Source organism: Palaemon carinicauda, chromosome 5 (assembly GCF_036898095.1).
Source record: "Palaemon carinicauda isolate YSFRI2023 chromosome 5, ASM3689809v2, whole genome shotgun sequence".
In the NCBI taxonomy this organism is placed as follows: domain Eukaryota; kingdom Metazoa; phylum Arthropoda; class Malacostraca; order Decapoda; family Palaemonidae; genus Palaemon; species Palaemon carinicauda.
Window position 1 is genome coordinate 119,969,213 of NC_090729.1, and position 13,939 is coordinate 119,983,151.

The 13,939-nt window shown below is 32.3% G+C and overlaps 1 protein-coding gene across 1 annotated transcript; it reads left to right on the forward strand.

Moving 5' to 3' along the window:
- Positions 1–6,730: 6,730 nt before the first annotated feature.
- On the forward strand, positions 6,731–11,240 carry LOC137641110 (uncharacterized). Its single transcript, XM_068373556.1, has 3 exons — positions 6,731–6,920; positions 7,873–8,686; positions 10,045–11,240. Exons 1-3 carry the CDS (start codon positions 6,731–6,733, stop codon positions 10,493–10,495), a joined length of 1,455 nt encoding a protein of 484 aa, XP_068229657.1. The 3' UTR covers positions 10,496–11,240.
- Positions 11,241–13,939: the final 2,699 nt, after the last annotated feature.

The following is a 13,939-nucleotide window of genomic DNA, read 5'->3' on the forward strand; positions in this document are numbered from 1 at the left end:
CTCTCTCTCTCTCTCTCTCTCATATCAATCTAACGTGATTCTGAAACATAATAGTTCAAATTGACATCTTTGCTTAACCAAAACGTCATTACTTCCCCTTGTAATAGACAAAATATGACGCCGAAAATGTTCTTTTTATCACAAGTTTAGATAACACATCCAGGTCGACCCATCGTCGCATTTTATAAAAATAATCCAAAAGAACAATTTATCCGTGTCGTAATTTTTTTTTTTAACTTTTATTTAAAATAACAAAATACAATATTTACATTTTGTCAATTAAATAGTTGAACACATGAATTCCTTTGTAACAAGTTTCTTCAATTTTTCCTTATCCAAAATTGACGCAAACCATCTCACATAATTTAATCTTCCTCTAAGAAAACCAAGAGTATCATTTTCACTAAGTTTCTGCATACGGCTTATCCATATGCTATACACATAATTACAAATTAGAAGAACTGCTGTGTTCCTATCTTTTTTACATTTAGTTTTAATGTCTAACATCAATAATTTGATCCATTCCTTACCTTCTACAAAACACAAAACCTCAAATTTACACTTAAACCATTGAAATACATTTTCCCTAATGCATTTTAGGCAGGGGATTGACAAAGAAGAAGACTAAAAGTTTTCAAAGGTGACCTAATGTTCAGAAAGATCAAGGGTAAGATTTCACATACATAAAAAATGAAGACTGTTGGATGAATACAAATTACAAGATGGGTTCTAGCTTTTTGAGGAAGGGATAGAGTTACTTAGCATAATGCCTTGCACATTAAGGAAAACTAAGGAAAGCACAAAGCAGGACAGGACTAACAGCAAAGACAGTCAGTGGTAGAAAGCCATATCATTGAGCCAAATCGAATGATAGTAGATTTTTTTTTATCCTTAAGACTACCTCTAGATGTTTGGTATTGCAGTTTGTTAATTATTCCTTGCATGAACTATTAATGCATCTTAAAATTGGAGTTATTTCTACCTTACAAATCCATAGTCCTTGAACTCGGCCTATTATAGGCCCACAAAAAGTTTACTCTCATTCCCTTCAAAGATCCAAAATTTTGTGGTTCTTATTCCATCTCATTCCCGCTCTTGTTCTCGAGTTTCTCATTATATTTATTCTATTTCACTTGACAGATGCAACTTCAACCTGTTATATTGCTGGACCAAGGCCTTAAAAGCAAAACGTATGTTCTAGCCAAAAAAGTAAATAAATAAATAAACTGAGAATTTTAGTGGATCGCTATATAAATAATCACCTTTAAATTTGATTACAATAGAAAACATACAAAGAAACAAAAATGGTACCTAGCCTAAAATATGAATAATCAGCATAAATACTAGCAATCCTAAGTCTTTTTAAAAACAATTAAAAAATATTTATTACAGCTTTTTTTTTAAATCTTTCATTAAACTTCAAATCTAAAGACCCTGTCTTAGAGATCACAGTTCCTGAATATTTACATTATTTTACCTCATTACTAATAAGGACAGCGTCATCAGCATACTCTAGATCAGGTAATTTCCTGAAACCAATCCAGTCCAATCCTTCTCCACTATCCACAACTGTCCTACGTAATACTAAATTCACGGGGAGGATCATCAACATAGGTGACAACACATTCCCTTGGATTACTCCACTGTTCACTGGAAATTTATTTGATAGGACACCACTAACGTTAATTTTGCACTTGCTCTTCTCATATACAGACTTAATCAAATTTACATATTTAAGAGAACTCCATAATAATGCAAGACTCTCCGCAAAATTGTTCGGTGCACACTATCAAACGCTTTTTCATAGTCCACAAATACCACCAAAAGTGGATTTCTAGATTCTACGTATTACGTATGTCTTAAAATGAAAATTTGGTCAGTACAACTTCTACCTTTTCTAAATCTTTGTTCATCTCTCAGCTTGTCATCAATCTTTTTCTCTAGTCTCTTTAGAATATGCATACTATTTGTGATGCTTCTGTAATTATTGCAATCATTCAGGTCTCCTTCTTTTTGCCATCTTCACCAACACTCCTAGCTACCATTCATCAGATTTTGCCTCTTCACGCCACATTTTACAAAATAACCTTGAGGTCACTTAATATTCGGCCAATATCATCTCGGTCTTGATCTTTTTATTGATAGCTTTGACTTAAAACATTGAACTCATTCCTGGGCACATCAAGGTCTTCCTTACCTTCAGGTATATCAATCAAATTATTCCCTTCATACATCCTATTCTTGATCTCACTAAAGTGTTCCACCCAACGTTGCCTTTCTTCATCTTCTGTTATTATAACAGATCCATCTCTTTTTTATGGGTATGTGCTTCTTCTTCTTTGACCAAGTAGAGATTCCGTTAATAACTTTATTAGCAATTTCTGCACGTAGCCACTCCCTGAATTCATGACTTTGTTAGCCTCATCTAAATTCTGCAGTTCAACATAATGTTCATCTTTCCTTTCCTCATGGAAATCATTTCTTGGTGTATAACACTCATATTGCACTACTTTGATTTAAATTTTTCAAGTGAGGATCTAATATTTACAGCTCTCCACTCACTGCCTTTTTTGTGCTTGGTGTCATTATCATTCCTACCCCTTCTCTTCCAACTCCATCTGTTCCTCCTGAATATATATATATATATATATATATATATATATATATATATATATATATATATATATATATATTGCCTTGGCCTTGGTCTAAAGGTTCCTTACCAATCCCCTTCCAACGTGTTTCACTTAGGGGCAAGATATCCTAATTATACTTCATAAATTCACTCTCCACTTGCTATAACTTCCCCATCTGATTCATGGTTCTAAAATTCCAATCACCAATCTTAAATTTTTCTTTAGTATATATAAACCGGGAGATTCTTAGCACCCCACTACGACCGGGACTACAGGCCATTCTGTCATATTTGCTTTCCATAGACTGACTAAATCCATAGATGATTCATTGGCTAGATATATCTAAGGATAGGCTATTCCTTGTGATGCGCTGTGCCTATCTAAACAAGGCAAGTGACCATCCGCCAAGCACCAAGAGTAGAAGCCAACGTGACAGTTTGACTATCGCTTTATACCCAATTCGTCACCCTGCTGCCAGTGACTTCACCGAGATTTAGGTGGGCATTTCCTCCACACCCACAGTTCTCGTTATTCCACCAGATTGCTCATCCACTTACAGGACCGTTGAGAAACATAGATTGATAAGATATACCGCCTAGCACATACATATGCATATACAGTAGGCCTATATTTAGATATGCTTATATGCATGTGTTATATTGTTATTTAGATACATGTTGGTTTCTATGTATACGTATTGGTTATAAAATATATCCATAAACATGTATATATGATATATGATGTATGTATATATACATATATATAATATACACACATATGTATATATATATATATATATATATATATATATATATATATATATATATATATATATACATATATTTGTGTGTTTGTGTTTTGTAGATATACATATATACAGTATATATAAATATTTACTCCATATATGTGTATGTATAAGTGCAGGTATATATGTATGTATATACTAAATTATTCTAAATAAAATCTTACTGTATAAATAAATTGTATATAGCTATCTGAAGGTCTAGAAACAACACCTGCATTTGAATGAGCACACATGATCCCCCCCCCATATCGCTAATGTGATATAACCAACTCCTACTACGTCGAGGACCTTGTTGTCCCAAACACAGGTGGCCATGTCTCTCTGCTCTTTTGTTTTTACCAATGTTCTGTATGTACATTTGTACTTTCATTGTGCCGTAATTACTCTAAAGATATATGTTAATGTATAAGCACGTTAATAGAAGAAGAAGAAGAAGAAGAAGAAGAAGAAAAAGTAGTCCTACAGAAGTCTTGAATAGAAAACGACATCTGTCTGGATCACATAGTTTTTTTTTTCTTTGTGTTATACACACACATTCATATATACTGTATATATATATATATATATATATATATATATATATATATATATATATATATATGTTTATATAAATATATATACACACATATATATATATATATATATATACATATATATATATATATATATATATATGTATGTATGTATGTATGTGTGTGTGTATCTGTGTGCACGTGAATGAATATGTACGTAATGCGATTGATTATTCATCCACATATGGTCAAGCACTTACTCCGTGCGTAAGAGGAGAGTGAAACCAAAACCCAAGGCTAACTCAAAATCACCACTACTACTACTACTACTACTACTACTACTATTACTACTACTACTACTACGGAATCACTGCGTAAGCGGAAAATCATACACGTAATTCATAAATTAATATCTACCATAAATAATCACGCATGTCTATCGATGTATGCCATTACAGAACGAGGAAACAAACAAACGAACTCACACAAGGCGGAAAGGAATTATACTTGACTCAAATCACGAGAGGAGGTTTGGCCCTCTTCAAGACCCACTGGGGTCGTCAGTGAATGTTGCTCCGTGTGTGTGTGTGTATGTGTGTCTGAACTCTTAGAGACCGCAGTTTTGAAATAAAGGGAATCAAAAGGAATTTCTATAGGTAGTAAGTATAAGGTGGATTTTGTCGTTAATCTTTACTATTGGAGAAAATTAATTTTTACCTCCGCCAATGAAGTTGGAAGGAGGTTATGATTTCACCCTGTTTGCGTGTTTGTTTGTTTGTATGTATATGTATTTGTTTGAGGGCAGCTTCCTGGCCACAATTCTAATCGTAGAGTAATGAAACTTGCATGTATTAATTGTCATGTAAACAGCTGGAAATCATTAAATTTTGGAAGGTCAAGGTCAAAGGTCAAGGTCACGGTGAAGCAAAATGTCCAATTCACATAATCAGCTATAGGTTTGGACATCGTTGTCACAGAGACTTCAGACCTGGTTCATATTTGACTGTATGAATATCCATGACAGTTAATACATTTTAAGTTCAAAGGTCAAGGTCAAGGTCGAGCGAAAGGTCAAGAAATAAGCTACCGCGGCGGAAGTCTGCACCCTACTCTACTTCTATGTGTTCCTTCTCGTTAAATGTTTCCTGAAATGTTAAGAGAACTACATTGTTGAAGGAGAATAATAAAATTTGTTAGCATACACGTGGTGACAATGAAAATTGTATAAAATAATATTGAGACCTATTTGATTTTAGGTATATGAGTATTGTATACAGTATGTATATAAGATTTACACACATACAGTATATATATATATATATATATATATATATATATATATATATATATATATATATGATAAATTTTGGACATTTAGTCGTGTCTATTCATATTTCAAATAAGCCATATATTTCAATACATTACTGTCTTGATTCTCTTACCGACCTAGGGATTAGAGTCGCAAGGCGAAACCACTCAAAGACAATAGCATCTGACCGGACGGGATTCGAACTCTGGTCCAGGATACTTGTATGACAGTGACCGTACCATTTAATCACGAAGAAAGAGAATCCAGACATTAATGTATCTTCAGAGGACTGATGTATGTTTCAATAAATCAGTCCTATGAAGAAGTATCACGAAACTAGTCAGGACTTAATCTTATATCTCATATTTTCATTTTCCTTGTGGTCCTTTTGCATATATATATATATATATATATATATATATATATATATATATATATATATATATATATATGTACATATATATATATATATATATATATATATATATATATATATATATATGGTGAGGTGACAACACCTCCTATAGTCGATTTATTTTAACGAGGCGCATTTGCAACGACTCGAAGCGGAGCCCTTTTAGCTCGGAAAAGTTTCCTGCTCTCTGATTGGCTAGAATTATTTTGTCCAACCAATCAGCGAACAGGAAACTTTTCCGAGCTAAAAGGGCACCCCTGCGAGCCGGTGCAAATCTGCCTCGCTAAAAAGAATTGACTACAGTAATATAACACTGTTATTTTCACTTACAGAAACTGTATTAAAGAAAACTGCTTCGTAGTCAGGACCCCTATTGCCCTCAAGTAAACACTTAATAGGGGCAGATGTCAACGGTCAAAGAAGGAGTGTCCCTTGGCCCCAGAGCCATTAATTGTGGGGCACTTGTAACTCTCTCTCTCTCTCTCTCTCTCTCTCTCTCTCTCTCTCTCTCTCTCTCTCCTTAAGAAAACCAGAGACTTGTTCATTGAATTGAAAATCAGTTATCACCCCCACCCCCTTGGTGTCTCAGAGTTAGTTACCCTTCCTTGGTGTTTAAGAATTAGTATATAATATATATATATATATATATATATATATATATATATATATGTGTGTGTGTGTGTGTGTGTGTATAAATTATATATATATTTATATATATATATATATATATATATATATATATATATATACAGTATATATAATGTATATACACACACACACATATATATATATATATATATATATATATATATATGTATATATATATGCATATATATATATATATATATATATATATATATATATATATATATATATGTGTGTGTGTGTGTGTGTGTGTTTTATTGGTGTGTATCTGTGTGCACAACCGAATTATCCCATTAATAGTAGAGTTTAGAGGTTGGATAAAAAAGATTAAGACCAATTATCATGGATTCCTCAGTAGCTTGAGAACATGGATCTAGTTTGGTAACTTCTTACACGCATCGAACCAGCATGACTACAATATGTCTCCACCTGTGTGAAAAACTACAGCAGCTTCGTTTTCACAACTGCATTGAGTCTCAGGATTATGTATGTAATCGACAGATAGATTTGCTTCGAAGCAAATTGGTGTTACAGACTAAAAAACACACAAGCAAAGCCACTCCAACACCTTCTGAAAAGCTTAATAGACACTTCGCACGTCTGGAACTGTCGACCTAACCGCACCTGGACTCCTCGCTGCTGAGGAAGGACCTGGTGACTGGTACAACATACGAACCTACGCTACCGGGGTCTAAAGCGATGTCAGGCAGGGCAACCGATCGGGACTGCGGTCTACCCCAAAGCCAAAAGCAAGTCGTCTTTCTAAAGAAGGCAACCGTGCTTACCCCCATAAAAAATGAGAACAACACTTGAATAAAAGATTGAGTCTTATCAAATTCTTATGCATGTATAAATATGCAGTTTCTATTTACTTTCTCATCCGGTAATCAAATATAGAATATTTTGACATTGTAACCCTCGATAAATCATTGAAAAAAACAAATTAAGAAAATAAAAAACAAATGATTAGTAGCAACAGAGTAAATAATGCAAATGCAGTATGCAAAACCTATAAATTTCAATCTAAGTCTTTCAAACCTTCATGTCAACATCGTTAAATTACAATGTTACATATCGCTTAAGTCTAAAGATAACTTGAATGCAATAAAATCTGTGAATCAACTTATTACATGTAATTAAATACGGAGAGAGAGAGAGAGAGAGAGAGAGAGAGAGAGAGAGAGAGAGAGAGATTCCTTTTAATGGTTCTACACAATAATATGTAAGAAAGATAATTTGAATGCAATAAAATCTGTGTATCAACTTATTACATGTGATTATATACGGAGAGAGAGAGAGAGAGAGAGAGAGAGAGAGAGAGAGAGAGAGAGAGAGAGAGAGAGAGAGATTCCTTTTAACGGTTCTACACAATAATATGTAAGAAAGATAATTTGAATGCTCTAAATTATGTAAACAACTTATCACATATGCTTATATAGTATATGTTTATGTACTATATACTATATACTATATGCATGCTTAGATTTCCAGGGATTACTATACTATACTTACAATATATTAATCATGTTCATTTCTTTATACGGTTCTAGTGGCATCAACGGAAAAGCAGCCAATTACTCCTCAAAGCCTGATCACTGAAGGGCATGTTAAGGAAGCCCTTAGATGCGACAAGGGAAGTGATGCTGTCCTGGAATCCTGGAAGGTGGTCGACTTCACCAAACCCGGGGATAACTATTCCAGCGTGGTGACGAGTGTAGAAGTCAGATACCTGAAAGACAATGAAGAATGTGAGGTCACATATGTAGTCAAACTCAATGGGCTTAGGACCGTGGAAGGGTTTCCAGATTTAATGCCAGTCTTGTTTGATAAGGAGGGAAAGTTTTACCAAAATGGTTTACCAGATTTAAATGAGGCATTAGTTTCAGCAGGGCAAGAACCACTTCGATTTCCAAAGTGTTTTCATGTTTTCCTGGAAGATAAGAAAGAGCAGATTTATTTTGAAGATCTGAGAGCCAGAGACTTCAAGATGTTTGATCGAAGAAAAGGTTTGGATAAAGATCACGTTGTCCTGGTTATGAAAGAAATTGCTAGACTGCATAGTGCATCTTACCTTTTGATGAGCAGGTGTGAAGAAGGGGAGACTCCTGCAACAAAACACAAATACCTTGCAAAAGACTATTTAAACTTTATACCAGGTAATAAACATTGGTTTCTACCGATCTTGCAAAGGCCAATTGATACTGGAATTATGATGCTGGAAAAAGTTGGTGGATACGAGACTGCCATAAAGTGGATGAAATCGTTTAGATATGAAATAAAGGATGTTCTTTCTGTTCAAATGCATAGTAAGAAGTTCAACAATATATGCCACGGGGACTGCTGGAACAACAATATTCTTTTTAGGTGAGTTAAATGGAAATGAATCCAATATGGTTGTGATCTTTTATGTTGTGGATATTTCCCTGATAGAGACCTCTTAACCCACAACCTTCATATTTTCTCTTGCTTGAGGGTACACTCGGGCACACAATTCTATTTAATTTCTCTTCTTCTTGTTTTGTATAAAGTTGTTATAGTTTATATAGGAAATATCTATTTCAGTGTTGTTAGTGTTCTTAAAATATTTTTATTTTTCTCTGTTTCCTTTCCTCACTGGGCTATTTTCCCTGTTGGGACTCCTGCTTTTCAAACTAGGGTTGCAGATTAGCAAATAATAATAATAATAATAATAATAATAATAATAATAATAATAATAATAATAATATGAGACTTTCTGAATATCTCAATCCTTTATCTTTCCAGAAAATATGGGTAAATTTCATCATCATCATCTCCTACTAGGGTTGTAGCTTGGCAAGTAATAATAATAATAATAATAATTATTATTATTATTATTATTATTATTATTATTATTATTATTATTATTATTAGTAGTAGTAGTAGTAGTAGTAGTAGTAGTAGTAGTATAATAATAATAATAATAATAATAATAATAATAATAATAATAATACTACTACTACTACTAATAATAATAATAATAATAATAATGATAATAATAATAATAATAATAGTTTATGCATTAATGCAAATCAAAACTGCAGAATAATAATAATAATAATGATAATAATAATAATAATAATAATAATAATAATAATAATAATAATAATAATAACACTTTATACACAAATGCAAAGAAAAACTGTAGAATAATAATAATAATAATAATAATAATAATAATAATAATAATAATAATAATAATAATTTGTTCATTAGGATCCCCTTTCATTATATGGCCAATCTCTCTTCTTTTATGATGATCCTCTTCCTTCTACTGTATGCATAATGTTGCTGATTATTTATCATTTAAAATCTCACGCAATCTTACATCTAACTATGCATTTCCACACCCAACTTCTAATCACTTTTGAAAAGTGACTTTGACTTTGTTCTAAAAGGTACCCGGTAATTTAGCCAATTCCCAATGCTGACTGTACACGATTGATCTATATTGTCCAATAGGCCTTTGAAAATACCATTGATTTGAGTATTAGTAATATTGTGAGTAATTGAAAGCTCTTATAAGGAGTGTTCCAAGGTATAAATATGTCGTATTTAGACATTGGAGTGTTCTATATTTGTATTTGTATACCTAAATATGTTTTCAAAAGTCTATACTCTTGATAAACAGGAATGCGTATATATTGTATAACTATAAAGCACACCTGAACTATCATTTGACTTTGATTAAATTTTCATTTCAGATACAATGATGAAGGTCGCCCAATTGAGGTCATGTTTGTTGACCTTCAGATGTGTCGTGAAGCCTCACTGGCAACTGAGCTGAATTACTTCTTATTTACCAGTCTGACTGGAGATACCAGGAAACCTCACTTTGATTACTTCATGTCTGTTTACCATTCCTCCTACAAAGAGGTGCTCGAAGGGGGTAACTTGCCAATGTATTTCACCCAAGAAGAACTTGTGCAGGAGTTTCGAGACAAGAATAAATATGGTTTGCTCTTCGCCTCTTTGATTTTGCCGAATTCGTTAGTAGAGCCGGACGAAGTTCCAGAAATGACAGACAAAGATGTGTTTACCATGGTGGAAGAGTTCAGAGCAATGGCTCTGGATAAAATGAACACAAATCCCTCGTTTAAACCTCGCTTCCTATCAGTCTTTGATGAACTCATGGAAACGGGACTGATATCCTGAAAACAAGCCAGTTTTGATGATTTTTGGGGGCTGATATCCTGAAAACAAGCCAGTTTTGATGATTTTTTAGTGCTCATATCCTGGAAAAAAGCCAATATTAATGATTCTTTGGTGCTGATATCTTGAAAACAAGCCAGTTTTGATGATTTTTGGGGGGCTGATATCCCGAAAACAAGCCAGTTTTGATGATTTTTTGGGACTGATATCCTGAAAACAAGCCAGTTTTGATGATTTTTTGTGGGCTGATATCCTGAAAACAACCCAGATTTGATGATTCTTTGGTGCTGATATCATGAAAACAAGCCAATATTGATGATTTTTTTTTGGTGGGGCCGATATCCTGAAAACAAGCCAGTTTTGATGATTTTTGGGGGCTGATATCCTGAAAACAAGCCAGTTTTAATGATATATGGGGGCTGATATCCTGAAAACAAGCCAGTTTTGATGATTTTTGGGGGCTGATATCCTGAAAACAGGCCAGTTTTAATGATATATGGGGGCTGATATCCTGAAAACAAGCCAGTTTTGATGATTTTTGGGGGCTGATATCCTGAAAACAAGCCAGTTTTAATGATATATGGGGGCTGATATCCTGAAAACAAACCAGTTTTGATGATTTTTTAGTGCTCATATCCTGAAAAAAAGTCAATATTGATGATTTTTTGTGGGGCAGATATCCTGAAAACAAGCCAGATTTGATGATTTTTTGTGGGGCAGATATCCTGAAAACAAGCCAGTTTTGATGATTTTTTGTGGGGCAGATATCATGAAAACAAGCCAGTTTTGATGATTTTTTGTGGGGCTGATATCCTGAAAACTAGCCAGTTTTGATGATTTTTTGTGGGGCAGATATCATGAAAACAAGCCAGTTTTGATGATTTTTTGTGGGGCTGATATCCTGAAAACTAGCCAGTTTTGATGATTTTTTGTGGGGCAGATATCATGAAAACAAGCCAGTTTTGATGATTTTTTGTGGGGCAGATATCCTGAAAACAAGCCAGATTTGATGATTTTTTGTGGGGCAGATATCCTGAAAACAAGCCAGATTTGATGATTTTTTGTGGGGCTGATATCCTGAAAACTAGCCAGTTTTTATGATTTTTTAGTGCTCATATCCTGAAAACAAGCCAGTTTTGAGGATTTTTTGTGGGGCTGATATCCTGAAAACTAGCCAGTTTTGATGATTTTTTGGTGCTGATATCCTGAAAATAAGCCAATATTGCTGATTTTATGGTGCTGATATCCTGAAAATAAGCCAATATTGCTGATTTTATGGTGCTGATATCCTGAAAATAAGCCAATATTGCTGATTTTATGGTGCTGATATCCAGAAAACAGGCCAGTTTTGATTATTTTATTGGGGCTGATATACTGAAAACAAGCCAGTTTTGATGATTTTTTGGGAGGGCTGATATCCAGAAAACAAGCCAGTTTTGATTATTTACCTGAATTCAGCTCGGGTGACTTTTCACAACTGTTTCAAGATATGTTGACATTTGCCAAAACAATTATTTTATGTTTCAACATAAATTATGTATATCTATAAAGATGAGATGGAATTATTCCAATAACAGTTGGTTATTTAATCAAACCAATTTCTTAGCAACAATTATGAGTTTTGCTTTATCTTTTATGAAAACAGTCATCAACTGAACTACAGCTGTTTCTTCATCAATAAATAAGTTTCCATGAAATATAAACCTAAATCTAATCACAACAATTTTGTTTATATTGTGAATATCCCATAATTTTATATATTGATATATATTGTTACATTAAAGATGAATATCTATTTCCTGTCTTTTGTGAGATCAAAATACTTAATGAATTTTCAAACGAGCTGAAGGATATTTAATTAATGAAATTCTCATGGATTATATCATGATTTAATCGACTATAAGAAGGTACTATAAGATAAGGTGATATATATTTTATAATGAATTATAATTCATTAAGGATAAAATCTTGTCAAGAAAATAAAAATACATATCCATTTAAAGTTTGACTAATCTCTTGCTTTGATTATATCATGTATTTTCATATTATTATTATCATTATTATTATTATTATTATTATTATTATTAGTAGTAGTAGTAGTAGTAGTAGTAGTAGTAGTAGTAGTAGTAGTGGTAGTAGCAGCATTAGTAGTAATAGTAGTAGTAGTAGTAGTAGTAGTAGTATTACTAGTTAAGCTACAACCCTAATTGGAAAAGCAAGATGCTATAAACCCAAGGGCTCCAAGAGTGAAAAATACCCCAGTGAGAAAAGGAAATTAGGAAATACTAAACGATATGAGAAGTAATAAACAATTAAAATAAAATAATCTAAAAAACAGCATGATAAGGTTAAAAATCTGGAAATACTGAAATAATTACAATATTCTGATGTTTATCAAACTTGATATTCAATTCGGATTTGCATTATTTGCTAATCATTTATAAGGAGATTTGTGATAAAACACTAAGTAAAAAAGTTAAATGTTGTAAATTACTTACTTTCATTAATCTTTAGTGATAAATATATAAGATATCATTTAGACATTACTATATGAATAATGTATTTTTTTTTTTTAAATAAATATATCTAAGGTTTTATGAGTATGAATTTTACAATAAAAATACTTACCTTTACTTTAATTTGATGGCTTCTTTTCCGGTCCCATACAGCAGGGGAACCCCACTCTCTACAGGACCTCCACTGTCGTTATACCTTGTTCGTTCAGAGTATTTAACGTTTCATATCGCGTATTGTTCATTTACTGCTAAATCGTCACTGTTATACGACTCACGGAATAACTTTTATGAATATTTATTAGGCAGAAGAACTCGGTTTTCAATATAAGAATGGGAGCAAATTTAGTTAAATTTCTCTTTACTAACAAGAAATTTAATGAAGAGGAGAAACTAGGATAGAAAAACTTATTTTTCGAAGACTTTTTTTAGAAATAATTTGCATTTTGAAATAGAAATAGATATAGAAAACTAAGTAGAACATTTAGGCTCTTATTTTTTTTGTGAGTTTCAAATATTTTTAGAAAATCATGAAAGGGTTTTAATTTTGCTAGAAATATATTACTCTGGTTAAGAAAAACCAATAAAAGCTGAACAATCTTTAATAATTTGTGATTAAACTTTATGATTGAGTATCTATCTTTATTAAGCGAATAATTACTCAGTGTTGTCTTTTTACCCCGTTGCAGCTAACATGGTAAATCCTTTTTATATTTCTAATGGAATAAAAGGAATTTAATATATATATATATATATATATATATATATATATATACAAATATATATATATATATATATATATATATATATATATATATATGTGTGTGTGTGTGTGTATCTACATATATATATATATATATATATATATATATATATATATATGTATGTATATGTATATATATATATGTATATATATATATATATATATATATAT

Bases quoted from the DNA above. Each gene is read 5' to 3' on its own strand.
- LOC137641110 (XM_068373556.1), top strand. From the start codon at position 6,731: ATGACTACAATATGTCTCCACCTGTGTGAAAAACTACAGCAGCTTCGT. The intron at 6,921-7,872 runs GTCTGGAACTGT...ATACGGTTCTAG, and splicing joins GCTTAATAGACACTTCGCAC to TGGCATCAACGGAAAAGCAG. The intron at 8,687-10,044 runs GTGAGTTAAATG...TTTTCATTTCAG, and splicing joins AACAACAATATTCTTTTTAG to ATACAATGATGAAGGTCGCC.